Source organism: Pangasianodon hypophthalmus, chromosome 14 (assembly GCF_027358585.1).
Source record: "Pangasianodon hypophthalmus isolate fPanHyp1 chromosome 14, fPanHyp1.pri, whole genome shotgun sequence".
NCBI classification, from domain to species: domain Eukaryota; kingdom Metazoa; phylum Chordata; class Actinopteri; order Siluriformes; family Pangasiidae; genus Pangasianodon; species Pangasianodon hypophthalmus.
In genome coordinates this window covers 24,257,729-24,275,493 of record NC_069723.1, presented here as the reverse complement: position 1 = coordinate 24,275,493, position 17,765 = coordinate 24,257,729, and the positions used below count along the sequence as shown (strand labels likewise).

Genomic DNA, 17,765 nt, shown 5'->3' with positions numbered 1-17,765 from the left:
TTTAACTGTTTGCAATATAAATTTTTTGATTATGGTTATATTTTGCTTGTGAAGTTGTTTAAAACTTTTGGAATAAAATTAACTTCAAACTCAACCACCACGCAGTTCTGTAAAGAAAGAGTTCTGTAAAGAGAAGTCTGAAAAAATATTTAAATTCATGTAGAAGACTGTATTTAAAAAATGCAGTGATTCCTGCCAAAACCACTATCAGGGTGTAAACTTAATTTTCTCCACAGCAGACATTTTTTTAAAATATTTGATTATTTTTATTTGTTAATATCCTTAAAAAATGATGGCAGACACACAGATGTTTCATGGGGCATATTTACTTTCATTATATTTTTGCCACTGACCTTTAGTTTCTGTTGACCGAAACCAAAGTGTTTATCCATATAATTTGGCGCTAAGTGTGTGAGAGCGCAGCTTTGTGTGTTGCGGAGAGTGTGTGGGGTTCCCCTGACCAGAACACACACTTCAGTTAGTGCTATAGAGGAACAGGTGGGCAGTAAAGACCGAGAGAAAGGTCAAGACCTTTGCACAGTAAAAGTAGAAGTGTCTTATTGCCCAACTGTGGACTTTCCAAAACTACACCCAGAAATTAACTCAGTAAACTGTGATAGACTTTGACCGAGCATCGGCGTGTTAGAATGCCTCCCACAGGATTTCAAACTGAGCATTCCAGATGAATTTTCCCATGCACCACCAACATCGCTGGGTCCCTGAAGGGCTGCGACTTAAAGGCCAAAGGTCACCAAAGAGCTTCCCACTGGTCACGATACACAGCAGCAAATAAATAGCAACGATGGAGAAAGTAAAGCACCATGTAATCACTTCTCGTCACCTGCGACTCAGGTAAGTAGTCTTACACCATCCCAACAAAAGTTCTTTATATGAGCACAAGCCATATAGACTCATCATATCCAGTTACATTTTGGTTGAACCACACACACATGAACATTTGAGAGAAGCTAGATCTCTGAATGCTTTTCTGTTTTTCACCTTCCAGGCAGCATGACCCAAGTGGAGCCTTTTGGAGAGTCTGAGCTTCGATCTCAGCTCAGAGCATCCAGAACAGAAATCGCAATGGCCGTCCATGACCCTTTCCCACTGCTGTATGGCTTGGCAGATCATGACATCATCTCCGACCGACTCCTCGGGGTGAGACTAAAGATCTTATCTTCATTTTTACTAAAGGTGTCCCACATGGCTCAATTCTGGGTCCAGTTTGTTTTGATAATGATTAGAAAAGCCTACCTTCTCAGAAAAAAATGGGCACCTGTAATTTTTTTATTTGCTAAGGTGCAAGGAGTGTAAAGGTATCTTCAGTGGTATAACACTAGTTCTTATGATCCAATTACATACCTAAAATCCATGCACTCTCCCAGGCAAAAGATGCAAACTGAGGTACAGAAAAGATGTAAATATGTCTCCTTGATGGTTCACTGTGCTATATATCTATTCGGTATTGCACTACCCGGTGCATTTCTAGGAAATATTATGATTTAAATCTGTGTTCTATGTATTTCTAAGGAAACTCTGGAGAGAAAGAAAAAAGATGGGATCCATAAGGCGGTGTATTCCCTCCTAACATGGCTGCTGGAGCAGGACTCCTCTGTCCTTCAGGCCTTCTGGAGCAATCTGTCCAAAGAGTACAATCAGGAGAGTTACCCTAAACTGCAAAACCTCTTCACTAATTTACCTAAAGGTACTTCAGTGCGTGTGATGATAACATATAGCTACTGAATATGAAAAGCTAGCTGATGCTTAAGTGTAATCAAAGTAATCATTCTATTATGTTATATTATACAACAGCACTGTTGAATTCTTTTCTATAACAGCAGCTCAGACAATAGTTTCGGCTATAGCATAAATCACAGGTTTATATTAATGCACTTGTTCAAATATGTTATTGTTAACCTAAACAAGTATTTAATCATTGATATGATTTCTGTAAGGAATGTATTTAACATTTATGGAAGGAGTCTCCAGTGTCAGTGCTTTGTAACCGACGGAGGTAAAGCTGAAACTTTAAGTTTTCCCACATCTTCAGGACAGAGAGATACTTTTTTTGTCTTGTTAACTAAAAAAGAGAGGCTGGTGAGGGAACGACTGTTTGTAGCTGCTATAACAAAAGTCAGAACAGGAACTAATTTGATTTGTTTACATTAATTGTAACTATAAATGGTTAAAAAGCACGGCATGTTGTTTTTTAACAAATTAAAAATGGAAAGTGTTGGAAATTGCTGTGGTGTAAGAGTTGCTGTGGTGTAAGTTGTGGTGGTTGGGCTGAATCACACCACCTCAGCATGGATTATTTTCCTATAGCAGCACAGCCTGTCTTGCGTTATTCCTTACATATTAATATAAAAGTAGTGCTCAAAAACAAACAAACAAACTGAAAATGAGTGTAGTATTGTTAGTTTTGACATTAGAGATTTCTGCCTGAGGTTGTCTTGCTGTCTGGCAGGTCTGAGGTTGGGAAGCAGGCCTGTTAGAAGTCCTAGACCTGAGGTACAGAGTCGTCCTCATCCCAGCAAGAAGAGGGGAATCGGAGAGAAACAACTGGCACTTCGACCTCAGAATTATGGCAAGAAAGCTCTGCACATCCGCTCAGGTACCACCGTCATCATCAGAGTGCACAGGATGGAGGATCCAGAGTCTGGTTTTGCTCTAACTGACATAATTAAGCTAAGGGTTTGATAATTATCTGATCATTTGACTGGAGTGAATTTGTCTGTAATGTTCCAGGAGGCAAAGGCAAGCCCCTGAGGAAGACAGACAGCGCGTCTCTCTCTCAGGTTTCAGTAAGCAACGGTAAACACCTTTTCCTCTTTTTTGTTGTTGTTTGTGAAGAATTCAGAGTGTGTGTTGGTTAGTGAATATAGCAGTAAATCACACGCAGAGTGTGGTGTGTGTGTGTGTGTGTGTGTGTGCGCAGGTGTGCAGTCGGTGTCCACGTCAGTCCAGCGTGCTGTCACTCTGTCTGCTGGAGAACTTCCTGTGGAGGAGATTCTCATCCAACAAGTCATCGAGAGTGGTGAGAGGAATGGATGGATAGATGGATGGATTGATAGACAGACCCCAGGCTTTTTTACTCATTTCTTTCCCAGCATTGGGAAACTGAAGAGGTTGAACATGATGTTTAGCTCTCTATCCTCCACACTTACGCATTCAGCAGTCTTTTTTTTTTTTTAAACTATTCCTTGAATCCTCTCCAGTGGCTTGCTGAGTCCTGGGAGTCCTGGGATTTGAGCTCAGCAGCACATCCATTTAAACCACTGACCTTCTGCTTTCCTCTCACAGGAGGAGCCAAGAAGTGCATCAAGGTCGGGGGAGAGTTTTATTCCTCCTCTACGCTGGAGGAGACGCCGAGTGGTCACATGACCCAGACGGGACAAGGTCACAGTCACCAGCAGGGGGAGACACACACCCAAGTGATGGATGTGCGTAGTGCAGTCTGAGCCTTTAATCCATTACGCTCTGCTAAGAATGTGTGTGGTTTTATTTCACTTCATCATTTTATATCAACACCATACACCTTTCCTCAAGGTGTACCCTAACCCTGTATTCCTTCACACAGATACATCTCAGTATCAAAACGTCATTCTATACACTATCCTATAGATAGATAGATAGATAGAGAGAGAGAGAGAGAGAGAGAGAGCAAGAGCAAGGCAGAGATCGAGAGAGAGAGAGCAAGACAGAGACAGAAGGGGAAGATAGATAGATAGATAGATAGAGAAGGGGAACAGAAGGAGATAGATAGATAGATAGATAGATAGATAGAGAAGGGGAACAGAAGGAGATAGATAGATAGATAGATAGATAGAGAAGGGGAACAGAAGGAGATAGATAGATAGATAGATAGATAGATAGATAGAGAAGGGGAACAGAAGGAGATAGATAGATAGATAGATAGATAGATAGATAGATAGATAGATAGATAGATAGATAGATAGATAAGGGGAACAGAAGGAGATAGATAGATAGATAGATAGATAGATAGATAGATAGATAGATAGAGAAGGGGAACAGAAGGAGATAGATAGATAGATAGATAGATAGATAGATAGATAGATAGAGACAGTAAGACAGAAAAAATGAGACAGAGCTTTAGCACTGCTTTGTTCACTATTTTGTGTGTGTGTGTGTGTGTGTGTGTGTGTTCAGGTGGAGCGTAACGATGATGAGTGTGCAGTGTGTAAGGATGGTGGTGAGCTGATTTGCTGTGACGGATGTCCTCGAGCCTTTCACCTCACCTGCCTGGTGCCTCCACTCACCTCCATACCCAGGTGTCCAACACACACACACACACACACACACACAAACAAACTTCATTATATTATTAATAATGTTTTAATAATCAAATTTACAAACAAACAATACTATACTATGTAGTTGTCTTGGAATGTAACAATGACAACGATCATCAATAATAGTCTAGGCCAGATCTATATTCACACTTCCATCTAAAAAATGCAAAAACTGTAATTCTAGGCTACTGTGTGTGTGTGTGTGTGTGTGTGTGTGTGTAAAATTAAAAACAAGTACAGTGTGAGACGTAACCATAGCAACATAGCAATAATGATGAATTAATTGTTTTGTTTTAGCGGTTCGTGGCGCTGTAGGTTGTGTAACGGCAGCAGAGCGATGGCTGAGAAGACGTACGTGTCTCTGCAGGTGCGTCAACAAACAAATGAACACCATTCCCATAACTCATAACTGAACTACATCACATTACGTATAGCTGAACATAAACATGATGTCATCGTTTTGCAGTCTCCTCCGCCTCCTCCTCCTCCTCCTCCTTCTCATCCTCCTCTAACGGAGAGCAGCTCCAACTCCATGGTGGATTTCTCCTTCTTCTCTTCCACCTCGCTGTCCACGCTCACCAGCAGCACGAGCACACAGCCTGCAGCATTCCAGGTTCCAGCTTCAGTTACTGCAAAAATAAACTAATCATGAAATGTACACAAAGTTCCTCCTACTCCTTCCTCCTACAAGCTTATAGCCACCAGTTCAGCATCAGTTTAGCATCTCCAGCATCAGAGTTTAGGCCACGCCTCCTACCTGAGACTGATGCAAAGTGTCACCAATCTACATTTTTAGAAAACCTAGAACCCTTATGGTTTTTTTGGGTTGTCCCTCTGAGAAATCATTAAAAGTTCTACAACAGTGTTTCTCTGTCAGTAAAGAGCCTTTTCAGAAACCTAAGAGCTCTTAATGATTCTTTGGGAATCCTTAAAAGTTCTGTGTAGAGCTCTTCAACAGAGTGCTTCCCTGTCAGTAAGGTTTCCAAGAAGAACCATTTAGAAGGCTAAAAACCTTAATGATTTTTGGGTTATTCTTCTTGGGGAGCCCTCAAAGTTTCCTAAGAAAAACCCTTTTAGAAAGCTAAAAGCTCTTCAGCATTCTTCAGCTGCCCCTCAGGGGAATCCTTCATGGTTCTATGTAGAATCATTGACAGAGTTTCCATTTCAGAAGAGGTTCCAAGAAGATCCCTTTTGGAAAGATTGCGGAACCCATAAGAATTCTTTGGTTGCCCCAGTCTGGGACCCCTTAAAGGTTCTATGTAGAACCCTTTATGGACTCTTTGGTTGTCCCTCTGGGGGAACGCTTATAAGTTCTAAAACAGAGTGTTATCAGTAAAGGCTTCAAGAAGAACCTTTTTATAAACCTACAAACCCTCAAGGATCACTTAGTTGTCTGTCTGAGGGGAACCCTTAAAGGTTCTATGTAGAACCCTACAACAGTATCTTTTCCTGTCATATAGGGTTCCAATAAGAACTCTTTTAGAAACCCAAAAATTCTTAAGGATTCTCTGTTTGTCCCTTTGAGGGAACCCTTAAAGGTTCCTTGTCGAACCCTACAACAGAATGTTTCCTTATCAGAAAGTAGAACCATTTTAGAAACCTGTGAGCCCTGAAGCCTCATTGGGTTGTCTCTCTTAAGGGAACCCTTAAAGATTCTACGTAGAAACTTACACCAAAGTGTTTCCATATCAGAAAAGGTTCCAAGAAGAACCCTTGATGATGCTTCAGTTGTTTCCCTATCAGAAAGAGTACCAATAAGAACCATTTTAGGAAGCTGAAAATATTTATAGATCCTTTGGTTGTCCCTGTGAAGGAACCCTTATAGTCTCTACATTGAATCCTATAACAGAGTCCCATTCAGAAAGGATTTCAAGAAGAACCCCTTTAGAAAGTTAAAAACTTATTGATTCTTAAGTTGGCTCTCAGGAGGAACCATTAAAGGTAGTGAGCAGAATCCTACAACAGAGTTTTTCCCTCTCAGACAGGGAAGACTCCAAGAAGAACTCCTTTATGGTTCTTCCGTTCCTGAGAGTGATGCTCGTGCCAAGTGACAGAAAATCTAGAACCTGCAAAGCTTCTTCAGTTGTTCCTTTAGACGAGTCCTTAAGAGGTTCAATGTAGAACCCTTCAACAGGGAGATTCCCTATCAGTTAAGTTATAAGAAGGACCATTTTAGACAGTGAAGAACCCATAATTATACAAAGGACCTTTAAAAAACCCATTTTAGAGACAGTGTGTGTGATCCCTCTTCAATATTTTGCCTCTGACATCAATCATGATTAGATTAGAAGAGGGACGCAGTGTACTTTTCATGCTTTTCCTTTTGCCAAGCTGCCACTTTAAGAAAAAAACTTGAGTTCTGGCAGTTCTGAGAAGTTGCGAGAATAGTACAGAACTTTCAGGACATTTTGTGGTTATAATCCTGTTCTTAGAACCCGGACTCGGAGCTGGTGGGCATCAGGAAGTGGTGTGGGATTTGCCACCTGAGCCGCGGAGAGCTGGTCGTCTGCCCTGAGTGTCTGCAGAGCTTCCACACACACTGCAACTTCCCCAAGTAACGCAACATTCACATTAAACGTTAATGTTCCGTTTTACTGCGTAGTCTTTAAATAAACGGATAGTATTATGGAAAATACGAAACCCTGAAGGGTAAAAAAGCATTAATGCTTGTTCCTGAGTCAAATTTCCAAATTTCAGTTTTTAAGTAACAAAAAAATTCTAGCATTAATTTGACCATTTTAGCTGTAAAATTAATTTTCCCTGCTTAATTTTTTTCCCCAGGAGAGGCGCACTGGCTGACATACGAAAAAAATCAACACATAAAAAGCATAAAAGGCAGCAACGTTTATCGAATTTGACTCAGGAACATTTTTTTATTTTTTTTTTTTGCGTTATCCTTTGGGATTCTCGTAAGTGAGACTAAAGATGGAGAGAGATTATAGACAGAATGTCACTAACACGTTAAGAGTCTTTATGTCAGTTATTAGATGAATAATTTTATTTTGCCAGTGGGAGAGCGAGATGCAGGACGTGTTCAAGATCTTGGGTGTCAACAGAGACGGAGGCAGCATCCAGAGCTGTGCAGGTACACACACACACACACACACACACAAATACACACAGCAGAGATCTGCCAGCAAACAGTTATACAATATGCAATATACCACAATTTAAAAAAAAAAAAGAAGAAGAAGAAGAAACAGCCAGGTCACTTGTTTTCCCACAAAGTTGGACAACATTTGTTTTAGTGATTTTTTTTGTCTGTAGTTTAATGGCTGAAAAATTTGAATACAAAATATTTATTATGTCAATAAGAAAGTTATCAACATAAAATTGAAACAGGCAAAATGCTGTATGATAGAAATATATAGTATAGTAATGTAGTTAGTGTTATAGTAGTGTAGTTAGTGTTATAGTAATGTAGTTAGTGTTATAGTAATGTAGTTAGCGTTATAGTAATGTAGTTAGCGTTATAGTAATGTAGTTAGTGTTATAGTAATGTAGTTAGTGTTATAGTAGTGTAGTTAGTGTTATAGTAGTGTAGTTAGTGTTATAGTAATGTAGTTAGTGTTATAGTAGTGTAGTTAGTGTTATAGTAATGTAGTTAGTGTTATAGTAATGTAGTTAGTGTTATAGTAGTGTAGTTAGTGTTATAGTAGTGTAGTTAGTGTTATAGTAATGTAGTTAGTGTTATAGTAGTGTAGTTAGTGTTATAGTAGTGTAGTTAGTGTTATAGTAATGTAGTTAGTGTTATAGTAATGTAGTTAGTGTTATAGTAGTGTAGTGTTATAGTAATGTAGTTAGTGTTATAGTATTGTAGTTAGCGTTATAGTAATGTAGTTAGTGTTATAGTAGTGTAGTTAGTGTTATAGTAATGTAGTTAGTGTTATAGTAGTGTAGTTAGTGTTATAGTAGTGTAGTTAGTGTTATAGTATTGTAGTTAGTGTTATAGTATTGTAGTTAGTGTTATAGTAATGTAGTTAGTGTTATAGTAGTGTAGTTAGTGTTATAGTAATGTAGTTAGTGTTATAGTAATGTAGTTAGTGTATAGTATTGTAGTTAGTGTTATAGTAGTGTAGTTAGTGTTATAGTAGTGTAGTTAGTGTTATAGTAATGTAGTTAGCGTTATAGTAATGTAGTTAGCGTTATAGTATTGTAGTTAGCGTTATAGTAATGTAGTTAGCGTTATAGTAATGTAGTTAGTGTTATAGTATTGTAGTTAGTGTTATAGTATTGTAGTTAGTGTTATAGTAATGTAGTTAGTGTTATAGTAATGTAGTTAGCGTTATAGTAATGTAGTTAGCGTTATAGTATTGTAGTTAGCGTTATAGTATTGTAGTTAGCGTTATAGTAATGTAGTTAGCGTTATAGTATTGTAGTTAGTGTATAGTATTGTAGTTAGTGTTATAGTATTGTAGTTAGTGTATAGTATTGTAGTTAGTGTTATAGTATTGTAGTTAGTGTTATAGTATTGTAGTTAGTGTTATAGTAATGTAGTTAGTGTTATAGTAATGTAGTTAGTGTTATAGTATTGTAGTTAGTGTTATAGTATTGTAGTTAGCGTTATAGTATTGTAGTTAGCGTTATAGTAATGTAGTTAGCGTTATAGTAATGTAGTTAGTGTATAGTATTGTAGTTAGTGTATAGTATTGTAGTTAGTGTTATAGTAATGTAGTTAGTGTTATAGTAATGTAGTTAGTGTTATAGTAATGTAGTTAGTGTTATAGTATTGTAGTTAGTGTTATAGTATTGTAGTTAGCGTTATAGTAATGTAGTTAGCGTTATAGTAATGTAGTTAGTGTATAGTATTGTAGTTAGTGTATAGTATTGTAGTTAGTGTTATAGTATTGTAGTTAGTGTTATAGTAATGTAGTTAGTGTATAGTATTGTAGTTAGTGTATAGTATTGTAGTTAGCGTTATAGTAATGTAGTTAGCGTTATAGTAGTGTAGTTAGCGTTATAGTAGTGTAGTTAGCGTTATAGTAATGTAGTTAGCGTTATAGTATTGTAGTTAGCGTTATAGTATTGTAGTTAGCGTTATAGTAATGTAGTTAGCGTTATAGTAATGTAGTTAGTGTATAGTATTGTAGTTAGCGTTATAGTAGTGTAGTTAGCGTTATAGTAGTGTAGTTAGCGTTATAGTAGTGTAGTTAGCGTTATAGTATTGTAGTTAGCGTTATAGTATTGTAGTTAGCGTTATAGTAATGTAGTTAGCGTTATAGTAGTGTAGTTAGCGTTATAGTAGTGTAGTTAGCGTTATAGTATTGTAGTTAGCGTTATAGTAATGTAGTTAGTGTTATAGTAGTGTAGTTAGTGTTATAGTAATGTAGTTAGTGTTATAGTAATGTAGTTAGTGTTATAGTAGTGTAGTTAGTGTTATAGTAGTGTAGTTAGTGTTATAGTAATGTAGTTAGTGTTATAGTAATGTAGTTAGTGTTATAGTATTGTAGTTAGTGTTATAGTAATGTAGCTAGTGTTATAGTAATGTAGTTAGTGTATAGTATTGTAGTTAGTGTTATAGTAATGTAGCTAGTGTTATAGTAGTGTAGTTAGCGTTATAGTAGTGTAGTTAGCGTTATAGTATTGTAGTTAGCGTTATAGTAATGTAGTTAGTGTTATAGTAGTGTAGTTAGTGTTATAGTAATGTAGTTAGTGTTATAGTAATGTAGCTAGTGTTATAGTAATGTAGTTAGTGTTATAGTATTGTAGTTAGTGTTATAGTAATGTAGCTAGTGTTATAGTAGTGTAGTTAGCGTTATAGTAGTGTAGTTAGCGTTATAGTATTGTAGTTAGCGTTATAGTAATGTAGTTAGTGTTATAGTAGTGTAGTTAGTGTTATAGTAATGTAGTTAGTGTTATAGTAATGTAGTTAGTGTTATAGTATTGTAGTTAGTGTTATAGTAGTGTAGTTAGTGTTATAGTAATGTAGTTAGTGTTATAGTATTGTAGTTAGTGTTATAGTATTGTAGTTAGTGTTATAGTAATGTAGCTAGTGTTATAGTAATGTAGTTAGTGTTATAGTAATGTAGTTAGTGTTATAGTAATGTAGTTAGTGTTATAGTATTATAGATAGTATTGTAACTATAGTAAATGTATAATAAGTAAGGAATGAAACACTGTGTGTGGTGCAGTTGTAATAAAATAATCAATGATTGGGTGGTGTGATGAAGCGGAGTTATTGTTACCACCCCGTCCTTTAATAGCTAATATTATTCCTGTTATAGCACAGCAATTTACCAGTGATTACAATTTTTAATTTATTAAAGGATGACATGTGATTCCTTTTATCTATTTCTAGTTACATTTAATGTTGTGGAACGTTAGTGAAACAAATTAGTTCCTGTTCTCACTTACGTTATAGCAGCTAGAAACAGTCCTTCCCTCTCCAGCCTCTCGTTCTTCTCTTTATTTAAGTTAATAAGACAAAAGAAACGCAGCTTGTCATGTTACAGAGCAACCGAAAAGCGTAAACTCCTCTGTCAGAAAGCTGAAAGTTTCAGATTTACCTCTGACTGTTACAAAGTGCTGACACTGGAGACTCCTTCCATAAATGTTAAATAAGCACACTTTTCCTTACAGAATACTTCACCTCCATACAAATCCATCCAAATGAATGAGCTGTTACTATAGAAACAATAAAATAATTGTTTTAATAACAATACAATTGTTTTAATAATAATACAAACAATAGAAATAATTGTTGTGTGTCAGTGAATTGGGTTATTTATTCTCTCAGGTATTCTTTATTTATGTCAATATATGCAATGATACAAGACCATTTTAGGACCTTGATGTTTAGGAAAACTACACAGAGTTAAGACTGTTTTATTAAAAAAATAATGTATAATGTTGCTTTCTAAATATGGCAATGTATTGGAAAGTAGTTGTCATGATTTTGGAGTTTTGGAATTGGGCTGGTTTTATTTATGGTTTTGTCACACAGAACTGACAACCCTAATTACTTTAATTCAATTCAATTCAATTCAGCTGTATTTGTATAGCGCTTTTAACAATGGACATTGCACAAAGCTAATTACTGTGTACTTTCCACTCATTATCATCTTTATCAGTTGTGTTTGTGTTTGCAGATTGTCAGATGTCATTCCCTTGATTGCATTTAGCTAGTTAACAGAAGAGAAGAGTTTCTGAGCCTGGTGTCTGCCTCCTGTCTTGTCCTCAGGTGGCTCAGTGTTGTACGGATCAGGGATCAGTTCACTCTGAACAGCAGATCCTTAACAAAGATGAGCTGGACTCCTATGTGGGGGAGGTGAGAGAGCGCGCACACACACACACACACACACACACACATACACACATACACATTTATAATTGCCTCGGATTGCATACACTCCACAGAAAACCTCCACACCACAATGCTGTCAATCCTACATATTTGACCTACATAATTTGATCAAATAGACATATTTCACGTGGTTTTATTGTGTTTTCAAGTGACTACTAAACCCCGGAACAGCTTCAACAGTACAAATACAACAGTATTTTTGTTTTCAGGAGTTTAGTACAGAAACAGCGCTGGTTAAAGTGGTCAGTGACCTGCTGCTTGCCTCAGAGTGTGCATGCAGTCTGGGTCTGTTGTGATGCTGTTGGACCTACTGAAATCGGATTAGACGAGTTCTTGCCAGAACATAAAAAAATTGCAATATGGCGTCCCACAAAGTTCTGTTTTAGATCTGCTTTTGTTTTTACTTTATATTCAGCCCAGTGGATCAATAATTCACAAACATACTTGGTTTTCAAGATATCTAATCTCAGAAACGTTCTTCACTTTGAAACAGGAATATGTTGCTGTTTTCAACCGTGAGTTTGACAGCTATTCTGTGAAACCAAAAACTACAATTCAGGAGTTTGCTTGTTAGATTAGATTTTTCTCACTAGGGTATCTTTTCCCTTGTTAATTTACTTTTCCTTGATAGGTTGCAAATGAAAAAGCGTAATTTTGATAAAATCTGTGTAGAAGAGATAAGTGGAAGGAAGAAATTGTGGGGAGGGTAATGTAAAAATTGGAAAAACGTTTTGCATTGCAGATTATGAGACCAACATTAACCTTTTTTTTAAAAAAAAATCAAATAAATTAATGTTCTCTGAGACTTATATGTGAATAGTATTCCATCTATGAGCTAATTTTTTAAACAACTTTAATTGTAAGGATAAACGAACATTTTACCCGTAAGGTATGAATCCCAGCAGTTAGCACTGGTTTATAAAATTGTGATTTGGAATGAATAGGGTATGAAGTCTGGTGTGTAACATCTAAAGGTGTGTGTGTGTGTGTGTTTGTTTTTTTTGGGTTCTTCCAGACTTCCATCGATGGGATCCTGCAGTGGGCTTTTCACAACATTTCCCGGCCCCTCTCTGAGTCTCAGGGCTACTTCCAGTGACTCCACAATGCCTGTAAGACCTAATGATCTACAGCACAGGAAATACAAGGCACACACACACACACACACAGGTTGAAGACACTGGTTTGAAGATTCCTGCTGTATATATTTTTGTGTGTAGATGAAAGTCTGAGCTTTTGGCAGGTGATTAATAATAATCACATATAAGCGACATGTATGATTCCAGGGCCTGTGTCTGAACTTTTGCTCTTAAGTATAAACTTTAATGTTTCCTGTACCCATGTGATCATTAGAAACCTCCCTATGTTTCTGTATGGTAAGGGGAAAACACCACCGGATTGGATTTACCACAGTTCTATGTGAACACTGTTTAATAATGAGGAGAACCTCTTTTACCTCCACCGAAAGTTTCCTGTAGCTGCTGCTCAGACTTGCACAACAGTGAGAAGGAATTTTAGACCCACATCATCAATATTTCTGGGATTTTTTTTCATGAACGGCCCTTTTCAGGTTACACTACAGCATGGACTCTGTTGTTGATTTACTTGCATGTTTTGGGTCATTGTCCTGTTGCTTCATCTCTGTTCTCCTAAGCTTAAGGTGACAGGTTGTTACCATGACATTCTCCCATAAAGATTTTTTTATATAATTTTGAAATCATTGTTTGCAATTTGATTCCACTGATTACAATTTCTCTAAAGAAAGCAGGCCCAAACCATGATGCACCCGCCACCGTGCTTCACAGTTGGAATGAGGGTTTGCTGAACATCTTAAAGTTAGCAAAGACAGCTTGTGCAACAGACACAAGTAGCAGCAATGTGTAATTCTATGTTTTGCAAGAAAAAGACTGCATATCAACACCAAAACCTCATCCATGCTAGTTCGGGGCTGCTTTGCTGGTTCCAAAGCTTCCAAACATTGAACAATAATTTCAAATTTGTAAGGAAAGGAAAATTTTTGCTACATTCTCATACAGAAGTTCTCAAATGTTCTGCAGCTACAGACCCCTTTATCTTTTTAAAAACAAAATTCCACAGACCACTTCAGCACTGATTTATTTTTATTAACTATTCCAATATTAGCCTCATTATTTAAATGTGTACATTCCAATGTGTAATATACCAGCTATTCAGAGCTTTTTATTTCTGAAATTCACACTTTTATAACATATTTTTATCAAGAATTTAAATAGAGTCAAGTTGACATTATTTATGGGCCTACAAGTTTGAGTGAGTTGTTTTTAAGGTTTGGATTGAACACCCAGCTAACACTAAAAGAACTATACAATAATAAATACAGCTTTAATGATCATGGATTTTGATTTCCAGCAAAACATGAAGAATTATGGGTCTAGAAGATGAACTCAGTATTTTCCCCTTTAAAAACTTAGCCTAATGTTCTGGCTTTTAATTTGCCCTGCAATTTAGGCAACATTTTCCAGACATGTCATTGATCTTTGCACATTATGCAACAGTTTTTAGTGATATCTTAAAAGGGATAACTTAGAATGGATGACACAGTTAGAAATGGAGAGTGTATGATACATTTTTAGGAAAAAATATTTAAGGCTTACATTTGTGGCAAACGTAACTAAGAAATATTTAATTAATTAAATTAATTAAATTAAATATCTGTAATTGAACCATGCACAGATGCTTTCAATTTGACTACATTAGCTATAAAATTAAAGAAAAATAAAATTCCCCTAATGTGTGCATGCATGTGGATCTTGGACTTGATGGCATTCATAAAAACATCGATCTCCCTGCTGTGGTGTTAATAGTGTGATGGTAAACTTCGAGCTTTATATGTCTGTTAATGTTTATCTCCTTGGTATGATTATAAATGGATTCTCTTAATCCCAAAGGTTCCCTAGTGTATGTGGTATTTCTAGGAAGCCTAGTCAAAGTTCTCTCAAGGACACTTTATGGTGGAGAGCCAAAGCTGTCAAGCTCCTAGAGAGAGAGAAAGAGAAAAAGAGCACATGTGGAATGTTAATGACAACCATGTGAGATTTGGGAATTTTACATTTCCAGTCAGAGACTGATGGCCAAATATCTGCAGCTTTTGGATGAAAAGGACAGATGGGAAATGACTGATCTGTCAGTTGGATTTGCGTTGATGTCTCTCATTTCTCTTTCAGGGGTTTGAGATATTATGCTTTCACTCTCCAGGTGTTGTGTCAGAAAGGAGGCCAGATATTTTTTAACAGTCACCATGGCTACGAAATTTTTAAGACCCAACAAATACAGCATGAGGAATTTTGTGCTAGTCGTTAACTTCCAATGGAGCGTGAAGGAAAATGTTTTCATGTGACCAGATGTATTTTTTTTTTTTTTGGCAAGGCAGGCGGTGTAGATCATCAGGAATTAAAATGTCAGTCTCCCTGGTTCTGTTTTCTTCCCTGCGGGAGCTAAAACACTGTTAAGGATTACAAGATGTGCTGTCGAAGAGATATATAGAGATGTCTTGATTGATAAAAGAGGATCAGGAACGTCTGGGTTTTGAGCCAAATGTGGTCAGTTGTAGTTGTAGATGCAATAAATGATGGTTAAAGACATGCAATGGAAAAAATATGCAGAACTGAACAAGCTCAAAGCAAATATAGTGGACCAAAGTAGACAAAACTAAACATGTTTGCCTGCAAGCCAAATTGTTGGACATTGTCCTGTTGTGACAGATAACTATTATTAAGATTCTGGTGATGGATTGCTACTCTGACTGTCTTTTTGATACAGTTTTGCATTCCTTATCCCTTCAGTGATAACAAGCTCTCCAAACTCGGAAGAAGTAAAGTGGGTCCAAACCATGATGCACCCACCACCATGCTTCACAGTTGGGATGAGTGTGGTATATTGTGAATAGTGATTTATTTTCTTATTTATATCAGTTATTTTTTTGCCAGTTTTATTTAATTTTATATTTCATCTGCTTTTATTACATTATAAGGTCATCTTTCAGTTATCCTTAATAAGCAGGATCAGCTAATAATGAGTTATGGATGTTTAAAACCACAATATTCCATCCACGCTCAATATAAGACACATTGATCCCACTGAGCCTGATTGATAGAGGATCTTAGAATAGAATTAAGCTGCTATATATGTAATATTTTATATTAATAAGGTTCATTTTTCCTATGTGGTCTTTTTTTATTTTGTCTGATCTACATCTACCTCATTACTGTTATCACAAATAACTTCATTACATTCACTACTAGGTCTATAATTTATATGCTTTGTGACAGGAGAAAACTGCTGGCTGCTAGCATAACTTCAGGGTGTGAAAGTCAACAGTTAGCATTTCCCCAGCCATCAACACAGGAATGTCAGCAGTTAGCATGAGAACAGGGCATAAAAATGGCAGCTAGAATGAAAGAAAATATAAAAAAATAAGCAGTTAGAAAGGCAGGCAATATAAAAATGATCAGTTAGCATGATACGATATAAAACCGGGTAGTTACCATGACATGGAGCATAACAACAAGCAGTTTGCATGGCATAGAGTGTAAAAATGAGAAGTTTTACTCCCTAGATTTTAGAAAATGAAAGTCAGCCGTTAGCATGACACCAGACATCAGAATAAGAATGTCACTAGCGTATAAAAATGAGCAGCTAGTAAGATCCTAACTTATGGAAGCCAGGTGCTGATGACATCAGTGTAAGAAAATGTGCAGTTAGCATGGGTTTCATGACCTACCAAAATGAAAAGCCTCAGCTCCAGCTCAGATGTCAAATAAAACATGCCTGCTTTCAGCATGCAGAAGAGAAATAGTTTATCCTGTAAGCACAAGCATTCTTTAGTCTCTGATGTGTTAAGTGGGGCAGAAGAAAGTGACTGCTGAAAGTAATGAAAAAGAGATGTTAAGAGATTTTGGCTTTGATTTTGGGATGTTTTAAATTTTCACCTACTAAACCTTTCAACGGAGAATGTGAGAGAGCTACTGGGGAGTTGGGGTGTATGTAAGCCTGGTGGTTCTGAAGACCAGGAAATAAACACAAAAATATAAAACCCCATCACTAATTATTCATACAGGCTGAGCTGGTCAAACAGGCGCCAAGCAGGGAAGCTTCCTTGTAACTTGTCTAAACTGATCAGGTCATGTTAGAGATTTTCTCAGTAATTGTCTTGCTGTTGTGTTATTTTCTTCAAAACAACTTGTTTAGGATATAGCATTATTAGCACTAATTCAGAAACTGTTTTCATCAGTCAGCTGCCAGAGATGGTCTGTGTTTGAGCAGCTGGTAGCTGGTTGTTTTTTTTTTTGTTTTGTTAATATTTGTTAATCAGGGTTTATGGAAATTTACAGAAACTCAGGACCTTAGGAAGGAAACATGTTTTTCCCATCTAACCGAATTTCAGGAACACCACATTTCTTGCGTAAATGCTGCTGTGAACGATTTACGACGAAATTACTTTATATCCTGCTTGATAAATGAGGCCTAATGTTTGTAATTTAAAAACATCTGTGCAGGTTTAAAAAAATAAAGTAGTACAATGCTGAAACAAAGCACCAATAAATCAGTCTGTTTTAATAATAATAATGATAATAATAATAATAATAATAATAATAATAATGTTTATTGTTTAAATAATTGTTTGCTTGTATAGCACCATTCATACGTAAAATGCAGTTCATGCATAAATAATTACAAAGCAACAGCAGAAAACCAAGAAAGGGAATCATAACCAAACTGAGTTTGAAAGGAAAATAATTAAAAGCAAGACATCATAACCACAACAGAGTGTATAAAATGTGTGTTAGTCTGTTAGTTCCTGTTCATGCTGATCTACAGCAGGGACCAAAAACAATCCAAGTGGAGAAAATATCGTAAACTTTTATCTAATTTTTCTTCTTACTAATGAAGATTATTCAGCTGGTTTTTAGATGTTTTTACGCATTCTAAGCTTTAGATTTTGTTAATTAATTTTGCTTCTTTCTAGAAATAAATGCTTCAAATTAGTAAACTGTTTAGAAATAGGTTTTATAATCATATCTTTTGTTTATTATAGTACTATTTTATCTGTAATACCTGATACATTTGACTATAATCGAGATAATTTCACTTACTAAGATTTTTTCAAAAAAAGG

At 36.4% G+C, this 17,765-nt stretch overlaps 1 protein-coding gene across 1 annotated transcript; it reads left to right on the top strand.

The window, feature by feature from the left end:
• Positions 1-453: 453 nt before the first annotated feature.
• Positions 454-14,166, top strand: aire (autoimmune regulator). Its single transcript, XM_053239607.1, has 14 exons — positions 454-852; positions 1,007-1,158; positions 1,531-1,705; positions 2,468-2,614; positions 2,749-2,814; positions 2,939-3,037; positions 3,304-3,443; positions 4,171-4,292; positions 4,611-4,680; positions 4,780-4,926; positions 6,746-6,867; positions 7,323-7,398; positions 11,494-11,580; positions 12,632-14,166. The coding sequence occupies exons 2-14, from the start codon at positions 1,012-1,014 to the stop codon at positions 12,710-12,712; spliced, it is 1,479 nt and encodes a 492-aa protein (XP_053095582.1). The 5' UTR covers positions 454-852; positions 1,007-1,011; the 3' UTR covers positions 12,713-14,166.
• Positions 14,167-17,765: the final 3,599 nt, after the last annotated feature.

What these genes read in the sequence shown, in the direction of transcription:
- aire (XM_053239607.1), top strand. Translation starts at nt 1,012, where the DNA reads ATGACCCAAGTGGAGCCTTTTGGAGAGTCTGAGCTTCGATCTCAGCTC. An exon ending in CTTCACTAATTTACCTAAAG is followed by an intron (nt 1,706 to 2,467) that starts GTACTTCAGTGC and finishes GCTGTCTGGCAG; the next exon opens with GTCTGAGGTTGGGAAGCAGG. An exon ending in CCACTCACCTCCATACCCAG is followed by an intron (nt 4,293 to 4,610) that starts GTGTCCAACACA and finishes GTTTTGTTTTAG; the next exon opens with CGGTTCGTGGCGCTGTAGGT.